The sequence below is a fragment of the Camelina sativa genome, chromosome 7 (assembly GCF_000633955.1).
Source record: "Camelina sativa cultivar DH55 chromosome 7, Cs, whole genome shotgun sequence".
Taxonomy (NCBI): domain Eukaryota; kingdom Viridiplantae; phylum Streptophyta; class Magnoliopsida; order Brassicales; family Brassicaceae; genus Camelina; species Camelina sativa.
In genome coordinates, this window is record NC_025691.1 from 29,113,271 (window position 1) to 29,125,058 (window position 11,788).

Genomic DNA, 11,788 nt, shown 5'->3' on the forward strand with positions numbered 1-11,788 from the left:
TTTTTTTTTATATAACATCAGTAACGTATATGATTCTTGGAGCCATTTCATTGGAATTTAAAAATTAAAAGCCTGTTGAAAATCGACAAGTTGAGTTGTGTTGGTACTAAATCAAGATTGTAATTGTTTCTCAAACTTGTTTGGTCACAGCGGTTTCGGGCGAAGGATTCTTGGCGAGGGATATGATGATAACAAACACAGCAGGACCCGAGAAGCACCAAGCGGTTGCATTACGAGTGAATGCGGATTTTGTGGCCTTATACCGATGTGTCATTGATGGTTACCAGGACACACTTTACACCCACTCATTCCGACAATTTTATCGCGAATGCGATATTTACGGAACCATCGATTATATCTTTGGGAATGCGGCCGTGGTCTTCCAAGGATGCAACATCGTTTCAAAGTTGCCTATGCCAGGACAATTCACTGTAGTTACGGCTCAGTCACGTGATAGTCCCGATGAAGACACCGGGATCTCGATGCAGAACTGTTCCATCCTTGCAACAGACGATTTATTTAACAGCTCAAACAAAGTTAAGAGTTATTTGGGACGTCCATGGAGAGAATATTCAAGAACGGTTCTAATGGAATCTTACATTGATGAGTTTATTGACGGTTCGGGTTGGAGCAAATGGAACGGTGGGGATGAAGTTGATACACTTTATTATGGCGAATATAATAATAACGGTCCGGGTTCTGAAACGGGGAAACGGGTCAACTGGCCGGGTTATCACATTATGGGTTACGAAGATGCCTTTAACTTCACGGCAACGGAGTTTATCACCGGTGATGGTTGGTTAGGCAGTACTTCGTTCCCTTATGATAATGGAATTTAACACTTCTTTTTTGCGCTACAAGTGTATAGGTCTTCATATAAAATTCTAATTACAATAAAAAGAAAATAAGTTCTAAATAATTATCTGTGGTTTGAGTTCTTTCTGATCAAAGCTGTCTTGTATTAATTGTATATAAGCTGGCAAAAGATGTATCTTTCTTGAAAAGTCTGAGGATGTGTCTTTCTTGGCTTTATCTGAGTGGTAGGAGGAGAAACCCATGCGATCATGTCTTTTTGAAAGTTCCAACACTTTATATTAAAACATACTTGACAAGTTGTGTTCCGTCAGTGGCATATTTTATTTGTATGAATAAGTTACGTATTGCTAAATCCAAATGCTTAAAATAAATAATTATCCGATTTCTTCCTCAATTTGAATACACGGTCGATAGCTCAACTGAGGCCTAGGCCAAAACCTCTTAATAATTGAAAGAAAATATAATAATTTGAATAACAAATTTACGACCCAGTGACCTCAAAATAATATTAATTATTATATATAATGATTGCAATTTCGTTTTAATTTTTTCTTTAATCCTATGAAAGGTTGAATAACAAATTTGTATACACGGTAAGAGTAAAGAGCCGGTCGCACCTTCTTGGCATTACAAAACTTGAGTTAAAAAAAAGGTGGGATAAATTATTTTGGGTAGAATATTTGAAAACTTAAAAGCATATTGTTGCGGAATTTTAGAATGTATTGGATAGTTTAAATTTGTCCGTCGAAAAGAACATTGTTATTATTGCATTGGTTGATGGTGAGTGTAAAGTAGGCAATTTGACCGCTATAGAAACAAACATAAGCCCCACTCGGTCTGCTTGTTTTGTTAAGGGATGAATGAAAGAAAGCTGTGAAACCCAATAGAAGATTAGAACATCTGTTTAGCGTGAGGTATGGTGAGAGACGACGACTATCACCTCGCATGGAGACGGTCTGACCATGGGATTACTACTTTGAGGTGCTTAACGCGTCAATTACCTTAAATGTAGCATGCTACTGAATCGTGCAAACATTATTTGTCTGAGATGCTTAAACTTACTTAGGTTATGATTTGACAGAAGTGTGTTGGTTGAGGTTTTTGAAATACATATATATGAAATTAGGTAATTCTCATCTCTCATTCCCGTGACAACCTCAAATGGGATATATGACATGATATCCCAATAAAAATATGTTTGCGCGTAGTCATGAGTGCGTCTGTACTATAGTGATCTCGTGATTACAAATTGGCATCTGTTCTCTCTAAAATTTGTATCTTTATAATTTTGTTTGCATACATCTACCTAACATCATTGTTGTAACCTCTTTTCCCAATTAAGTTAATTGATTTTATGTCCTTATAAGGTTCGGAAAGAACCGAAACAAAAATTTCAAGTTAAGCTTCTAAATCAATTGACTTCGTTATGTATTTTGACCAACAACTCTAGTCCAACAATATATATGAATCGAAAAAATGAATGCCAAATTTAGAAAGCGTGAAAGATCCGTCAATTTTGATAAAGGAAAAAAATTGACATCAGCCCACGAAACTCTCCTGTCCAGAGCAAATTTGTTCATTTGTAGAAATTGCAAACAAGACAGTAACAAATAAAACTGAAACCAAGGATTGAAGAGAGGGGAGAGAAGGCGAGAAAGAGCCAAAAATAAAACGTAAAAAAGGATTGATCTTTCCTTTTAACCTCCCTGCCTTGGCCGCCTTCTAAGGCAGAGGAGGAGATTCATTTCTTTCTCTCCCCATACAACAATCTCAAAAAATAAAAAAATAATAGTCATTCCGATATGGCGTTTCAGGATTTCGACAAGATCCAAGAACGCGTAAACGCCAATAGGAAACGTAAAATCAGGAAGAGGATCATTGTTGGAACGGTCTCTTTGATTGTGGCTGTTGCTGCAATTGTTGGAGGAACTTTTGCTTTTGTTGCTTACGAGAAAAGAAATGAACAACAAGCAAAGAACCACAACAAAAGCGGTAGCGGCAACAACGTCAAGGATGGCGAAAAGAAGAGCCAGAGCCCACCAAGCCCAACCCAAAAAGCTCCTGTTTCTGCAGAGCAATCTGTGAAACCCGGCCAGGGTGATAAGATCATCGAAACTCTTTGCAGTTCTACGATTTACAAGCAAACCTGCGAGCAAACGCTCAAAAACAGAACAGAGAAGGGTTTTGCTTTAGCCAATCCGACAACTTTCTTGAAGTCTGCCATTGAAGCTGTCAATGAAGATCTTGACCTAGTTTTAGAGAAGGTCCTGAGCCTCAAGACTGAGAACCAGGACGATAAAGATGCGATTGCACAATGTAAGTTACTTGTGGAAGAAGCAAAGGAGGAAACTGCCGCATCACTGGAAAAAATCAACATCACAGAAGTCAACAGCTTCGCAAAGGTAGTTCCTGACTTGGACAGTTGGCTAAGCGCGGTCATTTCTTATCAGGAGACATGCCTTGACGGGTTTGAAGAAGGTAGCCTAAAATCTGAAGTGAAGAAGAGCGTCAACTCTTCTCAGATTCTGACCAGTAACTCCCTCGCGATGATCAAGTCCATTGACGCAAATCTCTCTCCGGTTATGAAGCTCGCAACACGGCATCTTCTTGATGAAATCCCGTCTTGGGTAAGCAACGAAGATAGAAGAATGTTAAGGGCTGTTGATGTGAAGGCTTTGAAGCCTAACGCTACTGTAGCTAAAGATGGCAGTGGAAATTTCACGACCATTAATGATGCTCTGAGCGCAATGCCTGAGAAATATGAGGGAAGGTACGTATACCAAAGCATTTCATAACGTGATCATTACGTCAAATTATTTACCTTTAATTTAGGTTTAGGTTTAGGTTTTGGTTTTGAAACTAAGTTAAGTTTTCGTTGAATTGTAAATCGTATAGGTACATCATCTATATCAAACAAGGCGTTTATGACGAATCTGTGATTGTTGATAAGAAGAAGGCGAACCTTACTATGGTCGGAGATGGATCACAGAAGACAATTGTGACCGGAAACAAAAGCCACGCAAAAAAAATCCGCACTTTTCTCACTGCGACGTTTGGTAAAACCCCTACATATAACTTAATGTTACACTACTATAAATCTTGACTACTAATCACCAAACATAACGTTAAATTTTTTAAGTGTCAGTGTTTAAAAAAAAAAACCAAAACTTATTTTCAAAATGTTTGGTTTCCTTAATAGTTGCACAGGGAGAAGGGTTCATGGCACAATCAATGGGGTTCCGAAACACGGCTGGGCCAGAGGGACATCAAGCAGTCGCAATACGTGTCCAATCCGATAGATCAATTTTCCTCAACTGCCGATTTGAAGGCTACCAAGACACATTGTATGCTTACACGCACCGTCAGTACTACAGAAGCTGTGTGATTATCGGAACAATTGACTTCATATTCGGGGATGCGGCCGCCATCTTCCAGAACTGTAACATCTTCATCAGAAAAGGCTTACCAGGACAAAAGAACACAGTGACCGCTCAAGGACGTGTTGACAAATTTCAGACAACTGGTTTCGTGGTCCACAACTGCAAAATCGCTGCAAACGAAGACCTTAAGCCCGTAAAGGCAGAGTACAAGAGTTATCTCGGGCGACCGTGGAAGAACTACTCTCGAACGATCGTAATGGAATCTACAATCGAGGATGTGATTGACCCGGTTGGATGGTTGAGATGGCAAGAGACGGATTTCGCGATAGACACGCTCTACTACGCGGAGTACAAGAACAAAGGACCAAGTGGAGATACAACTTCAAGGGTTAAGTGGCCTGGATTTAAGGTCATAAACAAGGAGGAAGCTTTGAACTATACTGTTGGACCCTTCTTACAAGGAGATTGGATCAATGCCTCAGGTTCTCCCGTTAAGTTGGGTTTTTATGACGCTTGATGACAACTTGTTGCTTCCAGAGAAGGTCATGTACTGGTGACTTGTTTTATATTAAAAGCAACGCTGAGAGGAATTAAAACTTTATCCATGAAAATTTACTTGGAAAATGTGGTACTAGAACATAGTGTGCTAAGAGAATGTGTTTATCAAACTTACATCGATTTGTGCTCAAAATATTTTTGGAAGGAAGCATATTATTATAAGTAATACTTAGGATCCAAATGCTTTTCCTCTTGCTCTATTGATCCCAAATGCGATGAAAGAACCCAAATACACCCAACCCAAAGAACCTATACATGTTGATAAATGCATGAAATCTTAAAGGATATATGCGTTTTTCCAAGGGGAGAATTGGGTTACATCTTTCACCATGAGAGTTTTGTTGTGTCATACATCATTAAAGATGTATTCATAAGAACAAAACTTGGTTCAAATGATAGAATTAGACACACAATGCTAATAATATCAATGGAAATTTTCACAATAATGAGAGTGGTCATCGGCTGGAGTTCCACACTCGTAGCAAAATTCCAACCCACATCTGCAAAAAAAGTGTTGAAAGATAAGTGTTTTGTTTTGTTTTAAGATTTTGTATTGCAAACAAGAACAAAGAAGATACCTGCACATCATGGTAGAGCAACCTTCAATCAATTCAATGTAGAATTTGCAAGAAGGACATCTTCTCCAATTCTGATCCTCAGCCATCTTCTTCAACAATATATCATCTCTACCTCTTTCGTTCTCGGCTAACTTCTGAAACTCCTCACATGCTATCCCCGGATGCCACTTAGTCCCGCACTCAACACACATCATTCTATGGCAGTGAGGGCACTCCGATTCATTTATCTTCTCTCCACTCTCATCTAAGAAGACCAAAGCAGAACAATCCTTATAGGGACAGTAGAATCTCTTGTAAGGCATTATCACAGCTTCGCAGAGAGCGTCGCCCCACCGATCAAAGACATCTTTTGGTAGGATTTGACAGCATTGATCGGGCTCGAGCTGCCCGGAGCAACCAGAAACAGGGCATTTGATTTAGAGGATGTTGAATTGTAACTTACCAGCTATATATTTCGAGACACAATCGTTACAGTACGAGTGAGAGCATCCATTGATTCGAAAAGACTCAATCTTTGGTTTGCGTTCAACACATATCTCGCAGTCGAAGGTGCGTCGAGTGGACGAGGAAGACGAAGACTGTCCGTTTTCTAAAGAGATTGGTGTGAAACAGAGGATCTTGAGATCTTCATCTTCGTCGTTGTATTTGTCAAGATCTATGTAGTTTGAGAACTCTGATTCGATTGGAGATGGCGTTACGTTTGGTTGAACCACGAGCGGAGAGAGGTGTAGAGAAGATGGAGTTGTTGTCTCCGTCGCCATTGATGGACTGTCTTGTCGTCATTGGAAGATAAGATTAGGGTTTTATGTTTCCCTTGCTTGCGTTGTTGAGTTGGTTTCTGAAGCGTCTCATTTTTCTAATAAACCTTTTTAATTTGTAAGGCTAAAATATACTCCTTCCGTTTCAAAATATAAGATGTTGTAGATAAGTTTTTTTGTTTCATAATATATTATGTTTTCAAGTTTCTATGCAACTTTTAGATTAATTTTATATTATGCAGTTTTGTTTATAATTGGTTGAACTTGTTAAAAGTAAAGACTTCTTAATCTACGTGTTTTAGTTATAACATCATATATTTTAAAACAGAGTATATATTTTCTTTAGATTTTTCTCCACTCCCCTATTCTCTCTTTTTTTTTCTAATTTTTTTTCCTTTCTTCTGTAACTTCTTCTACTTCTACATAAATAAATGTGTAACTTTTGTATATAGATTTTAATTTTAATATCTTTGTAGAAATTGATTTAAATTCATGTTACACTATGAAAAGTTTTTGTAAAAAATATTATTCTCTGTGTGATTGTTTTTTTAAACTATATATATGAATTGTATATGTAATGTAAAAACTACTAGGATTGAACCCCCAATTTACTACAAGACAAATTTTTATACATTTTATTCTGGTTTATATTGTCCTAAGTGTTATATTTTAAATTTTGTAGTATAATTTTTGTTAAATAAGTTGTAAATTTAAAAATAATATTAGTAGTGGGTATAGTTTATTATTTTCATATGATAATGAATTCTATTTACTTAATATTTATTGAGGAAACCCTAGAATTTAGTGCATGTAAATTATAAAGCATATTTATCTAAAAAATACGAGATATGAGTTTCGGCCATGAGAAGGGTTGGAGATCAAATCATCTAGAACCTCAATATAGTGATTGACCATATAATACGAATCCAAAGAAGCAACATCATAACATAAAGATGACTTTAGTTGTCATTTTGAAGATTATTTTGCATATTTCCTTTTAGAAACTACAGTTCATTTGATCTAGTAAAACGAGTTGGGAAGTAAACAGTTGGATGTAAAATTCTTTTAAACTAATAAATAGACTTGGAGATACAAAATAGATTCCGAGAGAAAGACTAGAATAGAAGAAAGCCAAAGCGATAAGGCAGAATCAATGCTTGGATCTCTTGGGAGTCTGTACATCGACGGCATCCAAAGAAGCAACATCCCCACCCTCTTTCTCCATCTTCTTTCTCGTAAGTATCTTATTAATCTTGTGAAGTTCGTTATTGAGCTTCTGGTCACGGTCACGGTTCTGCTTCCTCGTCTTACGACCATCTTGCATCTTTACCCCAAATTGGAACGCTGCTTTTGGCATCGCTTCCTTCTGCTCATTATATTTTTCCCATTCCTCTTCTGTCTCAAAGTCCCATCGATGTAAACCCCCCTTTGCCTGTTTTGTGTTCATCAACACCCAGAAATTGTAATGTAAGTTTGGTCTTTCCACACTTTAAAAAAGAAGAAGAAAAAAAATATAACTGAGCTAGGGGCATACCTTTCCACCCATGTCCATTTTAGACAAATCAGCTTCTTCATCACTCCCGACAACCTCATGGTTGTACTCTTGGTAACCCGGGTAACACTCTGAATAATTCTCGGATACAAAAGTTGGATCTTTCTCCCGTGCGTCACTCTCCCTCAACTGTTGAAGCCTTTGGTCATCACGCTTGAACACTGATCCCAAACCCCTATCTTTCTCTTCCTGAGACATGAGTTGGGGATCTTGTAAAATATCTGTTTCTGGTTGGACATCGTAACCCTCCATTCCAGGCTGAAGGTACTGCTCTTGATACCCAATTTGCTCTGCATATTGGTAATCCTGCCACTCTTCAGGATACCCGGCAGCCAGTCCTTGAGTTTGCNGCTGCTTTTGGCATCGCTTCCTTCTGCTCATTATATTTTTCCCATTCCTCTTCTGTCTCAAAGTCCCATCGATGTAAACCCCCCTTTGCCTGTTTTGTGTTCATCAACACCCCGAAATTGTAATGTAAGTTTGGTCTTTCCACGTTTTAAAAAATAAGAAGAAAAAAAATGTAACTGAGCTAGGGGCATACCTTTCCACCCATGTCCATTTTAGACAAATCAGCTTCTTCATCGCTCCCGACAACCTCATGGTTGTACTCTTGGTAACCTGGGTAACACTCTGAATAATTCTCCGATACAAAAGTTGGATCTTTCTCCCGTGCGTCACTCTCCCTCAACTGTTGAAGCCTTTGGTCATCACGCTTGAACACTGATCCCAAACCCCTATCTTTCTCTTCCTGAGACATGAGTTGGGGATCTTGTAAAATATCTGTTTCTGGTTGGACATCGTAACCCTCCATTCCAGGCGGAAGGTACTGATCTTGATACCCAATTTGCTCTGCATATTGGTAATCCTGCCACTCTTCAGGATACCCGGCAGCCAGTCCCTGAGTTTGCATTGGACCATATACGCTCTGGAACAAAAAAACACAACAAAGGAAGACAGGAAAAGAAAGAAACCTGAATATGAGAAAAATGGACAGATAATAACTGCAAACTACGATGCAAAATATGCAGTCGGGAATCAAGATTCATGAATAAATCCAACCAAGGGTTTGTTACGGTAAACTGACCATGTCTTGCCATTCTTGACCAGCAGATGGCTGCACCGGACCATAAGCAGGCTCAGTGAAATAAGGTACTCTCTCCTTATCCCTGGGAGATTCTTCCATGTCCTCAGAAATAGGACTCTGCATCACATCTTTACCAGGAACCGTGTAGTCGATGCCTTCACCAACAAATATGTCATCATCGTCTGTCCTTGCAACAGGGGGTTCTTCTTGTTTCTTACTCAAATCCAGATGGTTGATCACAGGCGGTAATGGCGGAGGAGGAGGTAAATCTTCCCTTTCACTTATGTTCACAGAAGATCCATTCTCAATCTTAGATTGATTATTGTCTTCATCATAATTAGCAATAGTTGAAGTCTTTCCTGCATTTGAAAAATTGCAGTGAACTTAAGATGGAACAGAAATAGCAAATGATATTGCTAAAGAATCAGAAAGCAGCCAATTTCTTAGATTAAATCCAAATGTGTGCTGATGCGAAACACGACCTACAACATGTACTGGCACCACATAGGCATAATAAAAAAAAAGAGGATACAAAACCGAGGCTACATATACCCAGAGACTGCGGCAAATTAAAACCACTAAGTGAACATAAAAAGACATCATTAGATACTAGTATACTACTAGTACGTTTGTTGAAGACTAGAGATACTCTTTACATTCTTGGCTCCAAATCGTAAAACGTAGACAATTGACAAATAAACAAAAATTTCATGAAAATTATTTAACCAGTGTACGTGAATAGGAGGAACTGCTAATACTTAAAATCATTGTCACAATGCAAGTACAGCTAGAAAATACACCAAAAGTATGCTCTTACATTATGCAAAATACCTTTACTTTCTTTTTCTTTCTTCTTCTTCTTGAGAACTTTCCCTGATGATCCAAGGCGAAGGTATGACATGATTTTAGCAATTCGATCTAGTACAGAACCATCAACATTGACTGTGACCAGTTCCTGTAGGAGAGATAAGAGAGAGCAATAATGCTTGTTAATGAAACAATTCTCGCATTTATTGCAGCAGTGATTTAAAGTAAAACTTTAAAATATGTTCAGTACACAAACATGTTTACCAATGCCAATTTTGGTTCCAGATTAGTAGGAAAAAAAAAGATGAATCTAATCTTAAAATATGCCTGTGATTACTGAAGAAAAATGTATGCTTCTACCAAATCCTACGACATATAATCAAAATATTAACTGTATTAATTACATCAACCCTGTCAGAGAAGAGGTTGCGGTGACCAGCATGCTTATGTCATTTGAATTACAACGATCATTTCATATCTATCACTGCCTACTGTCCTAAGAAATTTCCAGGATCAAGATGACTATTACAACAAGGATCTTACATACCTCGGGCACGGGGCAGTCAGCTTTACTCCTATATAACGTGGTTGGTATGTCATGAGTATAGCCACCCTCCTGAAAAGCAACATATATAGAAAGAATTAAAAGGGAATAACATTGATATTTGACATCAGATAGTGGCTGTTCGATATCACCAGGGAGGCCTTCAGAGGGCAGACTAAAATCATACTGTAAGATTAGCTAGCATAACTGAGACTAAATATCTCAAAGGAAGCTTCATTCATAAAACTACCAAATTACGATAATTCAACTGACGTTTTTCTAGTATGGTGTCTCTATTTGCAAAAAAGAATATGCTTTTTCAAGAAAACCAAAGACGATAGTAGTCAAATTAAAAAAAATAAAATATAAACCACTTCTGCTAAGATTCCTAACAAATAGACCATATCATGATTATATCATATCATTAACAGAGTAATGCAAAGCAGCTTAAGCTACCTTGTTCAATTTTTTCCTGAGGCCCATGTATTTAAACCAAAAGAGAAGATTTTAAACCAGCAAATATTCGAAGAAGAATTGTCATGCAGAACACACATGTACGACAAACAAAAAAATGTAATAATATCGAATCTGCCTGTAAATAAATAAGTAAAAAAGCAGTACCATATCATAGACAAATGTCATTCTACCAGGAAGGAACATCTCATTAGACTTGATGATAGTTTGAGGCTTAACAATCCACTGGTAAACTGACTGAAAAAAGATCAAAAGACATGAGAAACAAACATCAAGCGTTATCAACATCCACAAACTTTCCCCACATCTGCATAAATTCGAAACAAAATTGCATACCTTTGCAGCTGCGGTACGAAAAGTAACACGTTGAACTTCTTTAGGCGCACTGTCAAAGACAAAAAAAAAAAAAATGTGCACTTGAATCAAACAAGCCAAATGAGTCAATAAACAAAAGTATAACAAAAAAAAACCCACCTAGTCTTGCCATCATCATCTTCACCATCAGGTTTCTTGACGATTTCGCTTCGTACTTTGTTCAACAGAGCATAATCCAATCCCTTAACCAAATGGGTATGCTCAACATCACCTACCCATATCAAACACACAAACATAAGCACCTCAAGAAAACAAATCAAAATCACAAAACCATCTCTGAACAGACTTGTAAACCTAACACTAACCTCCAAGATACTTGCTGTTCTCAATAGATAGCTTTAGTGCATCAGCAGCACTACACAAAAGCAGAAAATTAGAGAAATACGATTATAACAGAGTAATCAGAAGAAAAAGAAAAGAAAAAAAAAACTGAGAGTTACCGGAGATCGACGGCTCCGGGAGGAGCAACGGCATGGAAAGAACCAAGCTCCGAAGGATCATAATCAGGATTTTGATTCTCTCTTCGTTCTTTAGCACGGTCTCTGTACTTTGGGTTATCGATTTCCTCTGATTTCTCCTCCCTTGGAACAAAAAGGTCACAAATTTAACATCTTCTCTCATGTTCAAAACCCTAGATTGAAAAAAAATAAAAAACAGCCGAGATTACTGACCTCCGACGAGCAATCTTCTCCTTGTAATGAGATTTTGAGGAAGTCATTAGATTGCTATATCACTTGATATCCTGAAACAGAGGAATTCGATTTTGTTCTCAATCTCTGTTTTTTTTTTTCTTTTTTTTTTTTTTTCTTTTAGGGATTTAAGAGTGTTCTTCGATATCAGGCCGTTGTTGGTCGAGGTCAGG

General features: G+C 37.8%; 4 protein-coding genes across 4 annotated transcripts in view; 2 read left to right on the forward strand and 2 right to left on the reverse strand.

Annotated features, from left to right (window-relative positions):
- Positions 1-943, forward strand: part of LOC104703172 (probable pectinesterase/pectinesterase inhibitor 12) — a 3,441-nt gene extending 2,498 nt beyond the window's left edge. Inside the window, exon 2 of the mRNA XM_010419134.2 lies at positions 151-943. Within this exon, the coding sequence (XP_010417436.1) occupies positions 151-839 (689 nt within the window). The 3' untranslated portion in view covers positions 840-943. The remainder of the gene's footprint in view (positions 1-150) is intronic.
- Positions 2,413-4,868, forward strand: LOC104703173 (probable pectinesterase/pectinesterase inhibitor 13). The gene is made up of 3 exons (XM_010419136.1): positions 2,413-3,586; positions 3,712-3,872; positions 4,016-4,868. The coding sequence occupies exons 1-3, from the start codon at positions 2,619-2,621 to the stop codon at positions 4,711-4,713; spliced, it is 1,827 nt and encodes a 608-aa protein (XP_010417438.1). The 5' UTR covers positions 2,413-2,618; the 3' UTR covers positions 4,714-4,868.
- LOC104703174 (E3 ubiquitin-protein ligase RNF19B-like) lies at positions 5,011-6,163 on the reverse strand. Its single transcript, XM_019227972.1, has 3 exons — positions 5,775-6,163; positions 5,333-5,576; positions 5,011-5,254 (listed from the first exon to the last, which is right to left on the reverse strand). The coding sequence occupies exons 1-3, from the start codon at positions 6,091-6,093 to the stop codon at positions 5,179-5,181; spliced, it is 639 nt and encodes a 212-aa protein (XP_019083517.1). The 5' UTR covers positions 6,094-6,163; the 3' UTR covers positions 5,011-5,178.
- On the reverse strand, positions 7,034-11,788 carry LOC104703175 (suppressor of mec-8 and unc-52 protein homolog 2). Its single transcript, XM_010419137.2, has 11 exons — positions 11,598-11,788; positions 11,367-11,507; positions 11,232-11,281; positions 11,026-11,137; positions 10,888-10,936; positions 10,699-10,788; positions 10,081-10,149; positions 9,558-9,681; positions 8,727-9,085; positions 8,184-8,567; positions 7,034-7,522 (listed from the first exon to the last, which is right to left on the reverse strand). The coding sequence occupies exons 1-11, from the start codon at positions 11,642-11,644 to the stop codon at positions 7,241-7,243; spliced, it is 1,707 nt and encodes a 568-aa protein (XP_010417439.1). The 5' UTR covers positions 11,645-11,788; the 3' UTR covers positions 7,034-7,240.

Bases quoted from the DNA above. Each gene is read 5' to 3' on its own strand.
- LOC104703173 (XM_010419136.1), top strand. From the start codon at position 2,619: ATGGCGTTTCAGGATTTCGACAAGATCCAAGAACGCGTAAACGCCAAT. The intron at 3,587-3,711 runs GTACGTATACCA...TAAATCGTATAG, and splicing joins CCTGAGAAATATGAGGGAAG to GTACATCATCTATATCAAAC. The intron at 3,873-4,015 runs GTAAAACCCCTA...TTTCCTTAATAG, and splicing joins TTTTCTCACTGCGACGTTTG to TTGCACAGGGAGAAGGGTTC.
- LOC104703175 (XM_010419137.2), bottom strand. From the start codon at position 11,644: ATGACTTCCTCAAAATCTCATTACAAGGAGAAGATTGCTCGTCGGAG. The intron at 10,937-11,025 runs GTGGGTTTTTTT...TGTCTTTGACAG, and splicing joins GATGATGATGGCAAGACTAG to TGCGCCTAAAGAAGTTCAAC. The intron at 8,568-8,726 runs GTCAGTTTACCG...TTTTTGTTCCAG, and splicing joins GTCAAGAATGGCAAGACATG to AGCGTATATGGTCCAATGCA.
- LOC104703174 (XM_019227972.1), bottom strand. From the start codon at position 6,093: ATGGCGACGGAGACAACAACTCCATCTTCTCTACACCTCTCTCCGCTC. The intron at 5,577-5,774 runs GTAAGTTACAAT...TGGTCTTCTTAG, and splicing joins TGTCTCGAAATATATAGCTG to ATGAGAGTGGAGAGAAGATA. The intron at 5,255-5,332 runs GTATCTTCTTTG...CTTTTTTTGCAG, and splicing joins TGCTCTACCATGATGTGCAG to ATGTGGGTTGGAATTTTGCT.